Below are 21,164 nucleotides of genomic sequence, written 5' to 3'. Positions count from 1 at the left end.
AGAAAAATTAGAATTATTGCTGGAAAAACCCTAAAAATAGCCCTTTTTGTTTGAATTTGTTTCGTGTATCAGTTGACAATTCATCTGTCATCTGTCAAAAGTCATCTGTAACAGACAACTTTTTTTTTTTAAATTTGATATGACTTAAACTCAAATCCTTTTAATCCGTACGAATTGTTTTATTTATTTAAAATTTTTTATTTGTTTAAAATTTAATTCAAATTTTAAATAAATAAAACAATTCGTACGGCTTAAAAGGATTTGAGTTCAAGTCATATCAAATTTAAAAAAAAAAGTTGTCTGTTACAGATGACTTTTGACAGATGACAGATGAATTGTCAAGTGATACACGAAACAAATTCGTATATCGTGTTTTGTGCAGAGTGTTTAGTTAGTTAGTGTTTGTTTAGTTCGTGATTAGTGAAAAAATAATTTATATTTGATATGCCTCCTATAAGACGAAGCAATTTAGGTAGAAGAACCAGAAATGCTATAAACCAAGCTAATTACCGATCTAATCGTACTGCACAAGAACGTGACGACGGAAATGAACGTGAAAGAATTCGGATATCACAAACGCGTGAAGCGCGAGCGCGACATTCAACTAATAATCGCGCAAGTTTGAATCCAGCTGCTTTCAGTTACGATGTGTCAATTGACTACAGTAACTACCAATGTGTTGTTATTGGTTCCATGAACTTGGTTTGCTCACACTGTAAGGCATTAAAATACAAAAACGATGCCAATGGATTGTGTTGCGCAAATGGTAAAGTGAAATTGATACAATTGGATCCACCACCAGAACCATTGTACTCATTGGTTTCAGGAATAGGAACAGATTCTATACACTTTTTGACACATATTCAACAATATAACAATTGCTTTCAAATGACTTCATTTGGGGCAACAAATGCAGTTCGGGAAAATTTTATGCCAACTTTCAAGGTATGTATTATAGCAGTTACTCATAATTATTTTAGCGAACAAAATTTTCTGTCACCAAAGTTAAGATGTGTTACTAATCTTCAATTTCTTAATCATTACGAAATATATCACTTAGTCATCATATTATATGGTGATTCAGTTTCAGTGACACTTTTATTATATTTTATATTTGATAGATATTAGTTAAAACTAAATATATACTTTTTAAGATCAAATATTATTTAAGTTTGATCATTGACAATCCATTAATTTATACCACACCATAATATTTTTTTTATTTACAGATACAAGGGCAAATATATCACAGAGCAGGTTCACTGTTACCAGTGTCAGATAGCGACAACAAATTCCTGCAAATTTATTTTATGGGCAATTCACCACAAGAAATTGATCTGCGTTGTGCACATAACAATTTAGTAAAAAGGTCTATTGTAGAACAATTACAAACTTTATTTCATCAACACAATCAATTGATTATATTGTTTAAAACTGCCCTGGATCTGCTGCCATCCGATAATCACAAAATTGTAATCAGAGCTGATAAAACACCTGCAGGTCAACATACAAGACGTTTTAATGCACCAACTATTGATGAAGTTGCTATCGTTGTAGTTGGAGAAAACTTGGAATCCCGTGATATTGTTTTACATCGTCGGAATTTTCAATTACAACCTATAAAGGAAACACACCGCTCATATGATGCACTGCAATATCCCATTATATTTTGGCAAGGTGAAGATGGCTACGATTTATCAATAAAAATGATAAATCCCATTACAGGTAACTAAAATATTAGTTTAGCTATGGCGATAATATCTCAGTCACTATATTATGTATTTTAATTTTATATTTGAATGTTATTAAAACAAAATCTGTTTACAGGTTCTGAAACCAACAAAAAAGTCAGTTCAATGAACTATTATTCATACCGCCTAATGATTCGGGAAAATGCAGATAATCACATATTGAAATGTCGGCGATTATATCACAAATATGTTGATGACATGTATGTTAAAATTGAAACGGAGAGATTAACATTCATCAGGTTGAATCAAACCAAACTCCGATCTGAAGAGTATATTCACCTTCGAGATGCGATTAATACTGATGGAAATGCACAGAATGTCGGTCGGATGACTATTCTTCCAGCAACATACATCGGAAGCCCTCGGCATATGCACGAATATGCTCAAGATGCCATGTCGTATGTTCGTCATTATGGTACAGCAGATTTGTTCATCACATTTACATGCAATCCGCAATGGATAGAAATTAAGCAGGAGTTATTACCTGGGAAATCATCCATTGATCGTCATGATATTACAGCCAGAGTCTTTAGACAAAAGTTGAAATCTTTAATGAATTTCATCGTAAAACATAATGTGTTTGGTGAGACACGCTGCTGGATGTATTCTGTGGAGTGGCAGAAACGAGGATTGCCACATGCACACATTTTGATTTGGTTGGTTGAAAAGATAAGGCCAAATGAAGTTGATGCAGTGATATCAGCTGAAATCCCTAATGTACAAGTAGATCCTGGATTGCATGAGGTAGTTATCAAAAACATGATACATGGTCCCTGTGGAACTCTTAATCAAAATTCACCGTGTATGATGGATGGTAAATGTTCAAAACGATATCCACGGACATTAATATCGGAAACAATTACTGGTAATGACGGTTATCCATTGTATCGTCGCAGATCGACAGCAGACAATGGAAAATCAACAATTGTCAAATTAAATTAACAAGATATTGAAATAGATAATCGTTGGATTGTTCCATATTCACCCATTTTATCAAAGACATTCAAAGCACACATCAACGTTGAATCTTGCCATTCAGTGAAATCGATTAAATACATTTGCAAATATGTAACCAAAGGGAGTGATATGGCTGTGATTGGAATTGGTGCAGAGAATTCTAATGATGAAGTTACCCAATACCAAATGGGCCGCTATGTCAGTAGTAATGAAGCAGTTTGGCGAATATTTTCTTTTCCTATTCATGAGAGACACCCTTCTGTTGTTCACTTAGCTGTGCATTTAGAAAATGGACAAAGAGTGTATTTTACAGCACAGAACGCAGTACAAAGAGCTGCTCAGCCACCATCTACTACATTAACCAGTTTTTTTTGAGACATGCCAAAACGATGATTTCGCACAAACATTGCTATATTCTGAAATGCCAAAATATTATACCTGGAATCAATCCTCAAGGAGATTTATACGACGGAAACAAGGAAAACCAGTTCCAGGATATACAGATGTATATTCCACCGATGCGATTGGCCGGATTTATTCAGTACATCCAAGCAATGATGAATGTTTTTATTTACGACTGCTATTAGTCAATGTACGTGGCCCAACATCATTCCAACAGTTACGAACTGTTGATGGTGAATTGTGTGGATCCTACAGAGAAGCCTGTCAACGTTTGCAATTGCTTGAAAATGACGCTCATTGGGATCAAACTCTCAATGATGCTGTAATATCATCACACACTCATCAAATACGAACATTGTTTTGTATAATCATATCTACATGCTTCCCATCAAACCCAATTGATTTGTGGATGAAGTACAAAGATTATATGTGTGATGATATTTTGTATCAAATACGGAATAGAATGGGTAATCCAAATATACAAATCAGTGAAGAAATTTACAATGAAGCATTGATTTCAATTGAGGACATGTGCTTGATAATGTCAAACAAACTATTAATTCAATTAGGCCTGACCGCGCCCAATCGTCCAATGCATGACGCTTTTAACCAAGAGTTGCATCGAGAAAGACTGTATGATCTCAACGCTTTGAAAGAATAAATTCAAACAAATCTTCCACTGTTAAATGAACAACAGAAGTATGTATTTGAAACTCTTATGAAAGTAACAAATGATGAAACTGGAGGGATTTATTTCTTAGATGCACCTGGTGGTACAGGAAAAACTTTTTTTATTTCATTAATATTAGCAACAATTCGCTCACAAAATAAAATTGCACTTGCACTCGCTTCGTCGGGAATCGCAGCAACTTTGCTTGAAGGTGGTCGAACAGCCCATTCAGCACTAAAATTGCCATTAAATATGCAAAGCAATGAAACTCCAACCTGCAACGTTTCGAAGAACTCTGCAATGGCAAAGGTTTTGCAGCAATGTAAATTGATTGTTTGGGATGAATGCACGATGGCACATAAAAAATCTTTGGAGGCTTTAGACAGAACCTTAAAAGATCTACGTAGCAATAATAACCGATTTGGTGGTGCAATGATTTTATTAGCAGGAGATTTTCGTCAAACATTGCCAGTGATTCCACGATCAACGCCAGCTGATGAACTCAATGCATGTCTAAAGTCCTCCAATTTGTGGAAACATGTTAAAGTACTTCATTTAAGCAAGAATATGCGTGTCGAGTTGCAAAATGACCAATCTGGAAACATATTCTCTAAACAACTCATTGACATTGGTAATGGCAAATTTCCTATAGACATGTTGACGGCTTGCTTTTGCTATGACTATAAACAAGTCCCAGGGGCAATCATTAAGTGTTTGTGGTATTAATCTAGAAAACCCATGTTTCTCACATGGTCAATTGTATGTTGCCTGTTCCCGTGTTGGAAAACCATCAGATTTGTTTATCTATGCGCCAGGTAATCAAACAAAAAACATCGTATACCACAAAGCAATATAATGATAATAATAATAATAATTATGATTCACATGATTAACAATAAAGCGATTACTTACTTTTCAATCCTTATATATGTTTTATTTAATTATTTTTTATTCACAACGCCCTATCACCAGGGTGATGGTTCTGTTCAGGAGAATTTTTTAAAATACGTAGGCACAAAAACTGCCACATTACAAATCTTTTTGACAGGACGAAGTCTGTCGGGTCAGCTAGTTTAATATATAATCATATAAATTTCTGATCATATATTGAAAATATTGGGAAAACAAATTTTAGTAGCATAGTATTTTTAAATTATTCATTTTACTCTATTATGGGAGAAATATGATCAATTGATTTTGATGATAATTCGATTAAAATCCTAACATTTATGCTGGGTTGTTTTTACGAGTACACCTTAACTTAGGTTAACCCATGTAAGCAATTTATAAGATATTCCAAATTATTGAGGGTGTTAGAACTGTTATTTAAATTTGGTAACATAATAACCAGATGCTATATATGAAAAATGTCTTTATAATCATATAGCCAAATTTCCGTATTATAACGCTTTGATTAATATCGTCTGAGATATTACCGCACGAGACTTCGATTCATCTAGAATTTCCAATTAAACAACAAAATATCGCCTCCGCCAAAAGACACAAAGACCGCCGCAGACAATTTTAAAGTTATGCCGAAATTCCGATCGCAATTTCGGTCGATCGAGTTCGCCACCCATCATCGGCATTCCGGCACTATCCTGCGACGGCCGACGACAGGACACTAAGCAGATCCGGCAACTATGCGCGGTATTCGAACCGACGGAAAGATCTATGGCGTTGTCGCTCGGCCTACACCCCTCTTGCTCTTGCCCATCCCCTTCCATTGTATCCCGTTTCAATAGTTTCACGTCTGACGGAATCACATTTTAATATACGACCTGAATGGGAATGGAGTTATTTCAAGGAAAGCTTTGTCACGGTGGAGAAACTGGATAGTCCAGGCCACATTTATCTTTGTTTATGTCCTTATATAATAGGTGTACAACTTTGTGTTTGTTTTTTTCCTAAATTGGATATTTAATTATAAAATAATTGTTATAGCCAAAATTTTCTTTATATTTTTAACATTATATAAATCAGGTATCAAAAAATGTCTACTTTTCAATCGGTCCATGTTTTATATCCCTAAGAACTACCGCAAATGATCTGACGTTTCCCAAAATTTTGGAAACTGAAAGGCGGTGGTATTAAGGTCATGATTATGATCAAATTTTCTAATACCATTTTGCGCAATAACTATACTTCTTTTATATTTCTTAAATACAACTCTTATTGATATATTAATAGTTTGGCGTTTGAAAAATATAGAAGAACAAATAATATGGAAAAATGCAAGTTTAAGATAACTCTATAACGCATCACTCACTGTGACCCGGGTGTAATAATAATTTTCAATCAATTTTTAAACAAAATTCAATTTTAATATTAACAGCTGAACTTATACTGAACTGATTATATACGGCTAGCACAAAACGTACAAAAGATCTAATAGTGATCGGCTCGGACTCAATGAGCTCTTTGCAGGGATTTAAATCAACTCAACCTCACCAATCACTAGGAATATTTATCCATAAATTAACTACTAACTTGAAAAGAAGTGGAAAAATCGTCATCTGTGGCCCCGTCTCACGCTGGAATCAGGGGCAATGACGAGTCAAAACCGTGGGAACCTTATCGTAGAACTTCCTCTTCTGAAGCAGATATTTGAATTCCTTCACTACTTTACACTTTAGGCAATCAGATCAGCTCGGACGGGATCTAATGGAGAATAATTAGCTGTGGGAAGTGAAGAAAAAGTTGTACTAGGGCCATAACACTGTCAATATTAGCAGATGCAAACTAATACATATTTTCACGTCTTCGAACTGGCTCGAAGATTGAAGGATTGACACATGAATTTCTCCTCAAGGGAGAGAATCCATCGTTATGCAACTGAGTACCGAACATCGCTGACCGTTAGGCATATATGTTATTAATTGAGCATACAAGGAACAGCTCACAGAGGTGAACATTCAACTTGGGAAGGACAATGGAACAGTGCCTTGACTTTTTAGCCACAACTAGCATAGCGAATACAATACAATACAACATACAACAAAAAAATATCTAAAAAAGTCTACCTATAGGAAGTATCAACTCAAATCCTGTTGCTTGCAAGTTTAAATATTTATGGAATTTGTTAATATTTTTTTCTTAGAAATAATGGAATAATATATTTTCGACCAAGGCTTAATAAATTACTAAATATTTTTCGATATAAAATTTGCTTCATCCCAAATCACATATAGCTCAATTAGTACTGAAGTTAGAAGTTTGCATTATTAGATATTTATAATAGGTGAGGCAAAAGTACCGCCACCATTTTGATCGCGCGCCATCTTGGTTATGTAACGTTTACCTGAGTTTCGCTTTAACCATTGTGTTGTGTAGATGTTCAAATTTTATTACGAATATACGCCACAAGAACAAGCAGAAATAGTGACGGAGAAATAGCAGCGGAAATTGGGTCAAAAATATCCTAATCGTCCAGTGCCTCACAAAATCACAATTTATCGTATATATGCGAATTTTCGACAGTACGGTACGACAGTAGACAGGCCTCGTTCTGGAAGACAACGGACGTCTCGTAACGCTAAAAATGTGGCTGCGGTGCGCGATAGTGTTGCAGAGTCTCTAGAAACGTCAATTCGGAGATGAAGTTCCTAGCTACACATTTTTGCATGCAATTTAAGGCGAATTATGAAAACTGATTTGAAATTGTTCCCGTGCAAAATTTAATTAATCCAAAAATTGCTACCGATAGATCCTGATCAACGAGTTGAGTACAGTACAGATTTGTCGTCTACATTGATTATTACCAATGAAGCCCACTTTCTTCTCAGTGGCGACGTCAATAAACAGAACAGTCGGTTTTGGGGGACACAGAATCCTCAATTAATTCAGGAAACATCATTGCATCTACTAAAAACTACTGTATGGTGTGGTATTCATGCTGGAAATATCATTGGTGTCTTTTTTGTTAATGACAAAGGTGTTGTAGTTACTATTACTGGTGAATGGTACCTAAGACAACATGACATGAATAGGACATGATTCGAAATTTTCAGGTGCCTGAAAACAATTATTGAATGACGCTTTTTCCGTAAAGACTAATTTCGCGAAGTGGCGATTTAGCATGGCCAGCCAGATCTCCGGATTTAACAGTACTAGATTTTTTCTTAAGGAGTTTTTTAAATCAAAATTTATGTGAATAAGCATAAATAACATAAAAACATAGACGTTCATAACGAAAAAAGAAAACGCAAAGACCAAACTTATGAAAATCAAACTTACTTATTTTTTCTTTGAGAAAGGTTATAGGCAATCAAAATGGTAGCGGCTAAATGGTACTTTTTCCCGACGTTGTATTAAACTTCAATATTTATTCAACAATTCCCTCAAATATATTAACATTTTGAGTTCTATATAGCTCAAATCATTATACCAACCCACATAAATTTCAGAAAAATTTAAACTTACTTGTTATAAGATAAAGCATAAGTTTGTCAAGAATAGTCTGTCGTGTATTCACTAGGAACCCTGATATTTGCCTGTTATCTTATCGATTTATTATCATCGTTACTTCAATTTGGACAATGAATTTGAACTAGTTTATCATACTGTTGAAAGTGTGTAATTGATTTAGTCGTAAGGAAAACTTAAAAGATTTGTTGATTGACTTTTTTTGTTGATTGACTGTTGAAGACTTTAATTGATTAGAAAGTGTCACCATATGTTGAAAAAAATATAGGAAAATGTATCGCCTAATTGGTAAAAATCACAATTATCAGTACATAATAAATTGCTATTATATAAGCAAATTCTGAAACCTATATGGGCATTAGGAGTTCAATTATGGCGATGTTCTGCAAAGAGTAACATAAACAAAATACAGCATTTTTCAGGACAAAGTCCTGAGAAGTATTGTGGGCGCGTCCAAATATTTCAGGAATGTCTACCTACATCGGGACCTTCAGATATCCACAGTCAGTCAAGACATCAAGAGAATTGAAAGGGGTTATGAGGAAGGACTCCATTCTCGTGAGAATAGTGAAGTATTGCAACTTTTTTTGCAACTACCACCAGAGCAGGACACAGACTGAAAAGAATCAAACCATCTGATCATGTGTGGTGTTGTGTAGTGAGGTGCATATAATAAAAAATACCGCAGTGACATATATAAACATTATTTCATCAGACACTGAGATAGAGCCGATTGGTCTTCCTAGTTATATACCTGGATTCAACATATCATAAAGATGAATTGTAGGTTAGACGGAAACGACTATTAGCAATGTAATAATTAAATAATAAAAAAATATGTTGAAAACTACTGTAATTTTTTAAAAATAGTTTTTGGTATTTCGTAATTTTAAATATAATCAAAGGATAGGGTAAATACGATAAGTAAAAGATACCTATTTCAAGATGTTAATAAGTATAATATAGCAAACCGTAAAATATATTTTTATTAAAGGTTTTTTAAGAGATTTTCTTCATTTTATGACTTGAAATTTAATAAATTATTGTCGTTATGTAGCATACATAAGATTAATAAATTAAAAATTATACAAGCAAATGTTATGTAAAATATATTTTGCGGCCTATTTTAGCTTGATTTTATTTTGTTTTACTATAAGAGATATTTGTTTTAATTATTACAGCACAAGATCAATATGTAGACCATTCCCTATAACCATTTTATACACACTTTGAAATTATAAGTTTAAGTTAAGTTATTAGCTAAGTTGGTTTTGAAATTATTTATCTTACGAATATAGTTCCGATAGCAATAATTCTCAGATTCAATTAATACTAAATTAACTGAAACTATAATCACACGGAACGCCCGTTAAATAGATTGCAGGAAAACAGGAGAATTTATGTTAACTAGGTCATAGTGTAAAGATCCGGTGTGGTTAGGTGGCTCAAATTTAATAGAGTCATTTAAAACAGCGTACGTTTTTTTCTGGTTAAGGACGGAGTAGTTTTCGGGAAGTTTCGGGGTAATTATCGTACGTAATCGGCTTAGCCGGTGGCAGCTTCTCTGGAATGAAATGGTGAGATGTCGTCTGCAAGGTAGTACATGTCGTAAAACCGACTGATTTATTGCATAGATGTTTTAGTAGGAATTATTGTCCAGATATCCTAGACAGAAATGTTGAGGAAAACATTACTGTTTCTACACATTGCTCTGGTATATCTCGTATATATATATATATATATATATATATATATATATATATATATATATATATATATATATATATATATATATATATAACCGCTTTTATTTTGAAAATATCAATACCCACTAGATCATTATTATTATCATTATAAATATTACAGTAAATGGAACAAAACAAAAAGAACGATGAACAAACTATTTTAAGATTATCTTATGATAAGGTTTGTCCTACATTTGATCTGGAACTGTTTTATCTATTCTTCTAGCAGTTACAGTTGCAGCAGTCTTTGCATTTGGAGAAACCACTCTTGAAGCTATCTAAGAAGGTCAATATTTTAATTTTTATCTCCCTCACAACATAATTCAGAATATTATAGCAGGAAGCAGAAATGGTTTGTAGAGTTGCGTGAGCAGTTGTAGATGTGGTGTGACTCATTTTTAAACATTTATATATAGCTTTACATCTGTAGCACGTTGCCAGCTGTTGGTTGCAAATACATAGTGAAATGCCAAGCATTTGTGAAAAAATTCTCAATTTTTACTTATTCTTAAACATATTAGTCAAGGCTTCACATTCTCAAATAACAAAGTACTTATTAGTTAAGTGCTGCAGCTTGCAATTGCAGAGATGTTATTTCAGTGTTGGATATAACCTCGAAAAGTGTCTTTTGCGAAACATTTACATCTGTAGCACGTTGCCAGCTGTTGGTTGCCAATACATATTGAAATGCCAAGCATTTGTGAAAAAATTCTCAAGTTTTACTCATTCTTAAACATATTAGTCAAGGCTTCACATTTTCGAATAACAAAGTACTTATTAGTTAAGTGCTGCAGCTTGCAATTGCAGAGATGATATTTCAGTGTTGGATATAACCTCGAGAAGTGTCTTTTGCGAAACAGGGGTATTAATAAAACATATTATAATATTCTTCTCTCTACGTATTGTACATTTATAATATTTATAACAATGTTCACAATATATGTTTTTACATTATACTTATATTCTTGTATCTAACAAATTTAAATTTTATAATTTATACCTTCCGCTGATATTTGTTTTACTTGTTCTAGGTATTTATGATATATATATGTTCTATAACTACAATTGATGATTGTGACATTCTAATGATGAGAAATAATATTCTAATGTGTTTACTATTTCTGAGAAATATATTATTTCAGCAGAAAATTAAAAAACCTTCACACTTTTATGCATTTTTGTATTCATAGATTTAAATCTGGCACAAAATACTCGCGAGTATTATATGACATTATAGAGTTAGTAAATAGTCAACATTGAGATCAAAAGCATCAAAATTATTCATTTTGCGTCTTAATTGTGAAGTATATGGTTTAGGTATTAATTGTGGTGTAAACCTCTATGTTTTCCAGATCAAATATTCATTTGGTCCTCGGGTTAGTAACTTTATAATATATTTTCTTAAAATTATCTAAATATCATAACATTTTTATTAATCAATATTTTTTAGATCCATTTTTGATTGTTCATTATTGTCATCATCCCTATTGTATTGTGCTCTATAAGTATATAATATGTAGACATAATTTTTGTAAGATCTTTGTATTAATCGATTCTTGATAGTACCTTTTCTTCAACATGCAGACGGGACAGCAGAAGGTGTTTTTACCACAAATGAGGCAACATCTAATTACATATAACAAAAAGGAAAGCCAAATGTTGATTGGTTTTACACATTTCACAGTAATTCTATCTAAATATATCAATAAAGTCGAAGTAAAGCAAATAGCCTAGCTGTAAATTTAGCAACATCGACTTTTAGCATTTCGGCTTGTGGCGAGTAGATTGCCCCGATGAATATAAGAATAGTTCCGAAACTAGCCGAATATCCGGACCACGATGATTTTTAATGTATACTGAAAATGTGGCCCCGGTGCGCGATAGTGTTGGAGGGTCTCTAGAAACATCAATTCGGAGTTACTCATTTCTGCATCTAGTGTTGAGGAAATATATAATTTTTGCTTTAAAGCAGTTACATATAACAAAAAGTAAAGCCTCATTTGGTTTTACACATTTCACAGTAATTCTATCTAAATATATCAATATAGTCCAAAATAAATTTTTAATAATTACTGTCTATCATAAAATAAAATCATTTATTATTATATCATATTATATTTAGAATAATTTTAAATATTCCCAAACTCCATAAATCCAGCCTTTTTATAAATGCTTTGTTCTAAATTTGTAACAACATAAGAAGCGTTGAAATTTTTAATGTTATTCAACTGGCTGCTGCTGGCGAAACTTCATTAACGCTTTTAATTAGTTTCGAGGAAGTTTAATAGTTTTACTATTTTCTGTCGGTTACTATCTACTGAACATTTTCGGAGGCGTTCGTCCTATTTACTTAGTGTAATCAAAAAGGAGGTGTTTGCTATGATTATACGTATTTTTGTTGCATTCATCAAACCATTAATTTTATACTTATATTAAACTATATATTTAGAATATTTGGGTTTAGTAGTTTATTCTTCGTGTTTTAAGCTTTTTAGAATGTTATTTAATATTTAAATAGCGAAAATGTAAAGGAACAATGTAAACAACTATTTAAAAACATAACCTAATTGTTAAATTCGATTGTTTTGCTATTTATCTATATAAAATAGTAGTTTTTCATTTAGTATCATTGAGTAAATATTCGGTGTATACAGACCCTAATCATGGAACGCTCAAAATTGTTTCATGGTTTCAATGAGACCATCTCCAAGTTTTGGTTTGAATACAATGGGTTGTGAAACTTATTGGTTGAAGATCCAACACAAACCTTCGTCGAACTCTTTTAGATAAATCAGCATTTGATGAATCAATTATTTCCAGATATTTACATGCGATGTTGAAGATTTAGAAGAAGAAAAGATGGTTATTATATGAATAGACAAATGCAATTTTGAGCCGTTTCAATATCGCGGTTTTATTACTTTTGTCAGGTAAAGAAATCAAAGTCTTCTATAGCATATTGTCATCGGCGAGGAAAAGTGAATCTACTATGGTAATTCCAAGCGGAGTACTATATACAAAGAAACGGAAGACGCTCGATCGTCATGCCATCAGAAAGATGGAAAAATTTTATTAAATATATTAAAATATTCAATTATGCTTAATAAATGCTTCTGAAAGTGGAAAAACGTTAAAAATTATCAGAGTACATGTAAGATCTTAAAAAACAGTAATTAGCTAATAGTGGAAAATTGTTTAAATTTCCTCCCTAAATGTTCTCGGAAACTGCGCCCGTACTAAAATTCCATTCCATAAAACCGTCAATTAATTATATTCTTGCTGTTAACATGGATTACTATATATATATCCTAAAGGGACCAAAACATTTGTTCGTTAAGAACAGTCAAGAGGGAGAGAAATATATTTTGATTTGGCCACTGTAGTGATTGATAATTTGATTTAATCTGCGCAATGTTTTCTATTTTTATGGTTTATGTGTTATATATGGGAATGATCTTAGAAACTTGAAAATCGAATTATCTGTCTGTTGACTGTCTGGCTAAATTAGATAGATACATTTTTTCCAGTAATACTTTATATTTAAGTTTAATGTTTTTGCTATAATTCTAGAGTATAGTCTAACCTATAAAACAGATAATGCACGTCATCGAAATTTATGACTTTAGCACGTCGAGATGTTGCCTCTTTAACTTAGAATTTAGTTTACAACGTTTGTCGGTTTGTAATCCCTAATTATTATCACGAAGGTTTTGAAGAATTTTGTAGAGATTTGACAACAGTTTGGACCAGTACCAACACAAATCGAATCGAACATTATCCGACATAAAAGACTCGAAATCGAAAAAAAAAAAATAAATCCGCATCAGACATAAAAGAGAAAGCTTTCTTTTTAAATAGGATAAAATGAAAAGGAAATACGAGTTTTGTATTTTTACAAACTGTATCTGGTGGTATATTCGACATATTTGACGTGCATTGTCTGTTTTATTGGAAGGAGTATATATTTGTTTCATGGCTAAACTACCTACGAATTTCTCTTACATTTTCTTGCTTTAAACAGTGCAATTTACAATATTAGGCGAATAACAAAAAACAATATTAGCAGGAAATGTAATTGTAATTGCAGAATGTATTTTTAAACTTTTTTGTCAGCTTTTTGTGAGCAGAGTTCTAATATTTAATGGACAAAAAAATCTCAAAAAAATGTTTTCAAAGATCCCTTAGTTTATTGAAAATTCTTTTACCTTTTACTCATACTTTTTATCGTTTTGGATATATACAATATCTTCGTTTCAGCTCGAAATTGGTGTTCTTTTTTGTTGTTACATAAGCATTCCTAAATGAAAAAATTGGTATGATTATCAAAAAATTGCTGTATTTAGTATACAAAGTTTTAATATATTATTTATTTTACTACATGTTCTGAAAATAAGATTAACTACTATAAGAATGTTGAGGACTTGGGCAAATTATGATTAGTCTCCGTTAACAATAAATGCAGCAAGTCCCACGAACGTTAAAGTAGCAACAATATAATATTATTTCTAATTACTATTTTATTTATGTATCGCTCTTTCCTAATAACTTCAGATTAACAATTTGGTATATTATCACCTCTAATTAGAACGTATAAAAGTAAATCATATGCTTGAACACTTTGGATTCCATATTGTTTGGTGATTATTTGAATTTCCAGTCCCGAAACCTTTCCAGCGTTACCACTGCAACATATCTTACTAAGGAATTAATTAACCTAAAATCCTTTCCCGTGCATTCATGAATATTCCGACTTGCATATGTAAATCCCCTCTCATAAACTACTAGTATACATATATACATATAATTAATTATAATCCTGCATTATCAAAATTTATTGAACATTAATAACTCAAAACAAGAGTAAGTTCATGGAATGACGAATGATGGTATTATTACGTATTATTCAATCGCATTTGGTACATTTGTAACCAACTTTATATAGAAGTCTAATTAACAAGATTCCCTTTTCGGTACATTTCGTCGAAGTATGAATAATCAGAACTAGATTCCATCAATTTCAATATGTGAACGTTGGTTTTGACGTTTTAAAATTGATTTAATTGGTCACCGAAGACAAAGAGCTTTCTGGACAGTAAAAAAAATTGAAGACTAGAATTTTACGATTTCTTTAAATTTTGAAAACATTTCTTGACGAAACCATCATTGAGGCTCATCACTATCGAGTACAATTGTTGCATTTGAGACGAGCACTGCGCGAAAAATGGCCGGAATACGAGGACACATAACAATATTATTAGTCAACTTGACATGGCTCGACCATATGTTGGAAAACCGGTGAAAATATACCTTCAACTTCTCAGAAACATACTTTTCATTTAGTTCATAATGTACGGTCACTAAAGAAGAATTCTGGAATGTCTAAAACTTGGAAAATCATTCCATACAGGCTTTATTGTTGAAAATTGAGTAACGACAGCGCAATTCAGAAGACCAAAGATAAAATATGGAACCTACAGGTGATACTCAGGTAGAACTCGACCATAATAGTAATTTTTTTAAAGCGAACAATGACTTCGTCCATCCATTTTCACAATTCTTCAGAAGGGAGGTGTTATACAGCCAGAAATCAGTCTGGTGTTTAGTGACGTAACTTGACGAATAACATGTTTAGAGTGTAAGGGTTTTCAATACAATAGCTTTGAAGTCTGGTTTTTAAAGTCGATCCAACAGACAGTTATATGGTCATTTATGTCCACCCAAACAACTTACTAACCTTTAGACTTAAGAATAGCTAACACAGCATAATTTTACTATAAATGTAAAGGCAGAATGCCTAGATTTCAGTCTCGCCTATCCATTTGTAAAGACTGTTGTTAAGTACTCCAGTCTCGCGTATCCGTTTGTACTGTACGTGTTTAAGCATAATAAGTCTCGCTTATTGTAATCTTAATCATTGTATTGTATTGTAACAATTGTTGTAAACCTCTTCATTATTATTTTTGAAATAAAGTTTGTTTTTTTTAAAGACATTCTGAGTTTCAAACTTAATTGGCGCAGTCGGTAGGATACTTCCGGAATATCATATAGTTCGCTGTGAATTGTGATCACCGTTTGTATCTACAATTAAGAAGAAAGAACCACCACTCAACGTTGTTACTTCAATTGGAAGGCGGACTCCTGCTTTGGAACTGGACAAAGAATCCCAACCAGTAGCAGTTAGCATAAGGAACCAGGACAACTTGGCGTAGCTAGTGTCCAAGGCGTATAGCAGACCAGTCGAGAAGTGAATTCTCCTCGCAGACGGCTTCTACTATTACGACATCAGGAGCAATCCAGAGACGAATACATTACTGTAAGTCACTTATTGGTATAATCCTGATTAATTAAGAAACAAGAAGAATAATAATTATTGAATTGAAAATCTTGATATTTATATAACAATTATTGTAAAAAAGGAAATCCAAGGACAACTCATTCATTAAAAGTTGTATCCCATTGGTGCATTCCATATAATTTCATTGATATTTATATACGATTTATATAACAATTATTGTAAAAAAGGAAATCCAAGGACAACTTATTCAATAAAAGTTGTATCCCATTGGTGCATTCCATATAATTTCATTGATATTTATATACTATTTTTATATAGCAAATATTGTAAAAGGAAATCCAAGGATAACTTACCAAGTTAAGTTATATCCTATTGGTATATTCCATATATATATATTGTAATTTCATTATTTTTATAAACTAGTTGTATGAAAAGATTTACGAAAAAATTAGAGGGAATAACATACCCAACTATTAGAAACAGAAACAGAGAAAGCTCCGACGAAAGTTTAGAAAATATTTATTCACACCTAATTAACTTTTTGATACCGATATGGCAGAATCATTAAGATCAACTGTTCAGTTATTGAAAACATTCGACGGAACTTCATCTAAATTAGATAGCTTTATTAACCAAATAGACACATTTTATGCTCGATATTATACGAATGATCAATCCCAACAAGAATATGTGCTGTTAGCAATCAAATCAAAAATAATTGGTGAAGCTGAAGATTTCATACTTACACGTCCCGATCTAATTTCTTGGGATCAAATTAAAATTGCTCTTCAACAAAAATTCAGTGACCCAATAACTAGATGTAACTTACAACAACAGCTCATCTTCTTGGTGAGAAACAAAAACGAACCATGCTTAGATTATATTCAAAGATTGAAATCCATTAATACCCAAATTAATACTAAGATTTGTACAGAAGTACAAAACTTAGAAGCACGAAACATCTTAATCAAACAAAACGAATTAACAGCTACACAAAATTTACTTGCTAATATATCGAACGAGTTAAGAACTTTATTGATCGTACAAAATCCGCAAAATTTAGATTCCGCGATTGATATTATTACTAATTATGAAATATTATCAAGTCAAGACAGATTTAAGAATAATTTTACACAGAATTTTGAGTCAAAAAGTCAAAACATTAATTTAAAACGTAACTTGTTCCTTAAACAAAATATGACAACATATCCAAAAAATCAATTTCCTAGTCAACCAATACCCATTAGACCACAACCGGTTAAAACATATTTTCCCCCAGCCTATGCAACATTTGGCAAAAACTTCCAAAAAACTCAAACTCCTCACGTTAAAAGTCAATATCCAAAACCCATGTCAGGTGTTAGTATAACTCCACGACAACCCCAACAATCAAACTTTCAACATCAATATCGAAACAAACCACAACATTTTAATACCAATCAAAATCATTTCAAAAATCAATACCCTCCAGGTCAACAAAGATTTAAGATAGAAGAATTAACTCACGTCGAAAGAAACTTACCAGAATCATCCTCAGAATCAAACGACTCTGAAATGAATGATCCACCTAATGATTATCCTTTCCCTTATGATGACCAAAATCCAGAATTTTTATATCCAAATGAAGAAGAACAAAATTACTACGTAAACTTTCCCCCAGAATTAGAAGATAACGAAAATTTTTGTTCACAAGCTTCGGAAAATCATGTCTCCAATTAAATACTTTTCAAGTCAACCAACTTCCTTATATCTATATCTCAAATTTAGATTTAAAATTATTAATTGATACAGGTTCTCATGCCTCTCTGCTTAGACCTTCTATAGCCGAACATTATTTCCCAGAAACAATCAAACCTCATATAACAACACTCCACACTTGTACAGGCAGTCAAAAAGCATTTTCAAAAGCCAGAATTCCTCTATTTCTTAGTTTAGGAATATCCCAATCAGTAAATTTCGTATTATATTCTTTCCATGATTACTTTGATGGAATATTAGGAATCAAAGACCTCAAAAGATTAAACCTAAATATTAATCTAGAAGAAAACCTATTATATAATGACTATCTCAGAATACCATTCTATTTTCGCGAAGACTTCAGTACATTCATTGTAGAAATTCCTCCTAATACAATAAAGAACACAAGATTGTTCACCAATCTTCCTGAAGAATCTTCTTGGTATATCCATGAATATAAAACTGACCAACTAACAATTCAACCTACTATCGTAACAATTAAAAATAACTCTTTCTGCGTGGATATTAAAAATCCAACTAATAAACATCAATCAATTAGGTACTCGATAACAGAACATCCCCAAATGAGTCCATTTAACGAAAATAACTTTGAAATTTATAACTTTGATATTGGAACTAATAATAATTATTATAAATCAAACGAAATTAGCGACAAATTAAATTTAAAGGAACTAATTAGACATTCTCATTTAAACCACGAAGAACAAAATAGTCTATTCAAATTATTACAAAAGTACCGTCACGTTTTACATAAAACTGGAGATAAACTGACATTCACGAACGAAGTAAAACATAAGATCAAAACCACTGACGAAATTCCAGTGCATGTTAAGACATACAGATATCCCTATGTCCATAAGAATGAAATAGAAAAACAAATCGCAGAAATGCTTGAAAATAAAATCATACAACCATCGAGCTCACCTTGGAGTTCTCCCGTATGGATAGTGCCCAAAAAACTAGACGCATCAGGACAAAGAAAATGGCGCTTGGTAATTGATTACAGAAAACTTAATGAAAAGACCATCGACGATCGATACCCCATCCCGAACATTTCCGACATTCTCGATAAGCTCGGACGAGCACAATATTTTACAACTTTAGATCTTGCTAGCGGTTTTCACCAAATCGAAATGGATCCAGAATCAATTCAAAAAACTGCTTTTAACGTAGAACATGGTCACTACGAATATCTACGAATGCCATTTGGTCTAAAAAACGCACCTGCTACTTTCCAGCGTACAATGGATAACGTATTACGTGGTCTACAAGGAAAAATATGTTTAGTATACATGGACGACATAATTATCTTCTCAACTTCCCTACAAGAACATTTGGAATCTTTAAGAAAAGTCTTCGATCGCTTAACCTCCTATAATCTAAAAATACAGTTAGACAAATCTGAATTTTTAAAGAAATCAGTAGAATTTCTTGGACATGTAATTACTCCAGAAGGAATTAAACCAAATCCTAAAAAGGTATCCGCAATAAAAAATTTTGAAATCCCGAAAACTCCTAAAGAAATAAAATCCTTCCTCGGATTAATAGGATACTATCGAAAATTTATTAAGAACTTTGCAAAAATCACAAAACCTCTCACACAATGTTTAAAGAAAAACTCCAAAGTTAATCACGATAGAGCTTTTATAGAAGCATTCGAAACATGTAAGAATATCCTTATGAATGATCCTATTCTTCAACACCCAGATTTTCAAAAACCCTTTATCTTAACAACAGATGCTTCGAACTTTGCTATCGGTGCTGTATTATCTCAAGGCACAATTGGAAACGATTTACCTATTGCATACGCTAGTCGAACCTTAAGCACAACGGAATGCAATTACTCCACTATAGAGAAAGAACTATTAGCCATAGTTTGGGCAACCAAATACTTCCGCCCTTATCTTTTCGGTAGAAAATTCTCAATAGTAACTGATCACAAACCTCTTCAATGGCTATTTTCTATTAAAGAACCCAACTCAAAATTAGTACGATGGAGATTGAAACTCCAAGAATTCGACTTTACCATACATTATAAAAAAGGAAAGCAAAATCTAAACGCTGACGCTCTTTCCCGTCCTCCTCTTAAACATTCAATTGAAATACATCCTGTAGAAATACCCAAACCTCCTTTAACTCATATCTCAGAAATAAGTGATAGACCAGATGTAAATACTGAAGATCAATACCTATGGCTTGATCGAGTAAAACACTTTTTCGAAACGCAAGAACAAATACCAGTCTTTGAGAAACCAAAAAAGATAAACAATAATAATAGTGAATATGAAATTTGGAACAAAAACTGGATGAATATAGAATACTCAGAAAAAATTCGAGAAATTAAAGGAAACCTCTTCGAACAATCAACAGATTACTCATTAGCGCACTGTGTTGCAGCTGACCTTCGAATGAACAAAGGAATAGCGTGCATATTTAAGCACAAATATAAAAATCAGAAGGAACTATTAGAGAAAAAGGCCAAAGAAGGAGAAATACTTATATGGCCAGATCAAAAAGAATCCCGTAACATATATTATCTAATTACAAAACGAAAATCGGAAGACAAACCAACGTACGAACTTCTATGGAAAACATTAGTCCTTATGAGCGAACATATAAAAGAAAATCACATTCGAAAATTAGCCATCCCAAGATTAGGATGTGGCCTTGACCATCTAGATTGGAAAAAAGTAAAATCTATGATAGAATACATATTTAAAAATATAAGCATTGACATACTTGTATGTAATTTGGAAGAACCAATGATATCGATAAAAGAAAAGCCTAAGATCAAAATCATTTCAGACATACAAATTAGACCACCCTACAGTAAATCAAATATTCAAGAGAAATCGCAAAACTCCAATGAATCAAATATCCCTGAAAATGCTCAAGATAATATTTCAGAATCCGATACGATACACACCTCTTTGGAAAATCCTATACTTGGTGCTCCGTATGTGAATAAAAGCATCAACACTTTCAAAAACCAAATCGTTTTTAAATGGACAAATAAGATTAAACCATACGTGGTAAAACAAAACTTGTTTAACGAAAAGAAAAGAACATTTATATTTGTAAATGAAAATCCCACTACGGAAGAAATTCAAAATTTAATCATCAGTTATCTACCTCCAGATACATATTGCTTACACTTCCCA

General features: G+C 32.4%; 2 protein-coding genes across 14 annotated transcripts in view; one reads left to right on the top strand and one right to left on the bottom strand.

The window, feature by feature from the left end:
* LOC143190643 (disks large 1 tumor suppressor protein) overlaps positions 1–21,164 on the bottom strand; it is a 676,624-nt gene that overhangs the window by 179,232 nt on the left and 476,228 nt on the right. The window lies entirely within an intron of this gene.
* Positions 266–3,484, top strand: LOC143190645 (uncharacterized). Its single transcript, XM_076395136.1, has 4 exons — positions 266–766; positions 827–945; positions 1,230–1,725; positions 1,828–3,484. Exons 1-4 carry the CDS (start codon positions 445–447, stop codon positions 2,691–2,693), a joined length of 1,803 nt encoding a protein of 600 aa, XP_076251251.1. The 5' UTR covers positions 266–444; the 3' UTR covers positions 2,694–3,484.

The sequence above is a fragment of the Rhynchophorus ferrugineus genome, unplaced genomic scaffold, assembly GCF_030347505.1.
Source record: "Rhynchophorus ferrugineus isolate W39M unplaced genomic scaffold, kcgeb_rfMv2 rfM2, whole genome shotgun sequence".
In the NCBI taxonomy this organism is placed as follows: domain Eukaryota; kingdom Metazoa; phylum Arthropoda; class Insecta; order Coleoptera; family Curculionidae; genus Rhynchophorus; species Rhynchophorus ferrugineus.
Note: the sequence above shows the minus strand (reverse complement) of the source record. Positions and strands in the feature narration are given on the sequence as shown.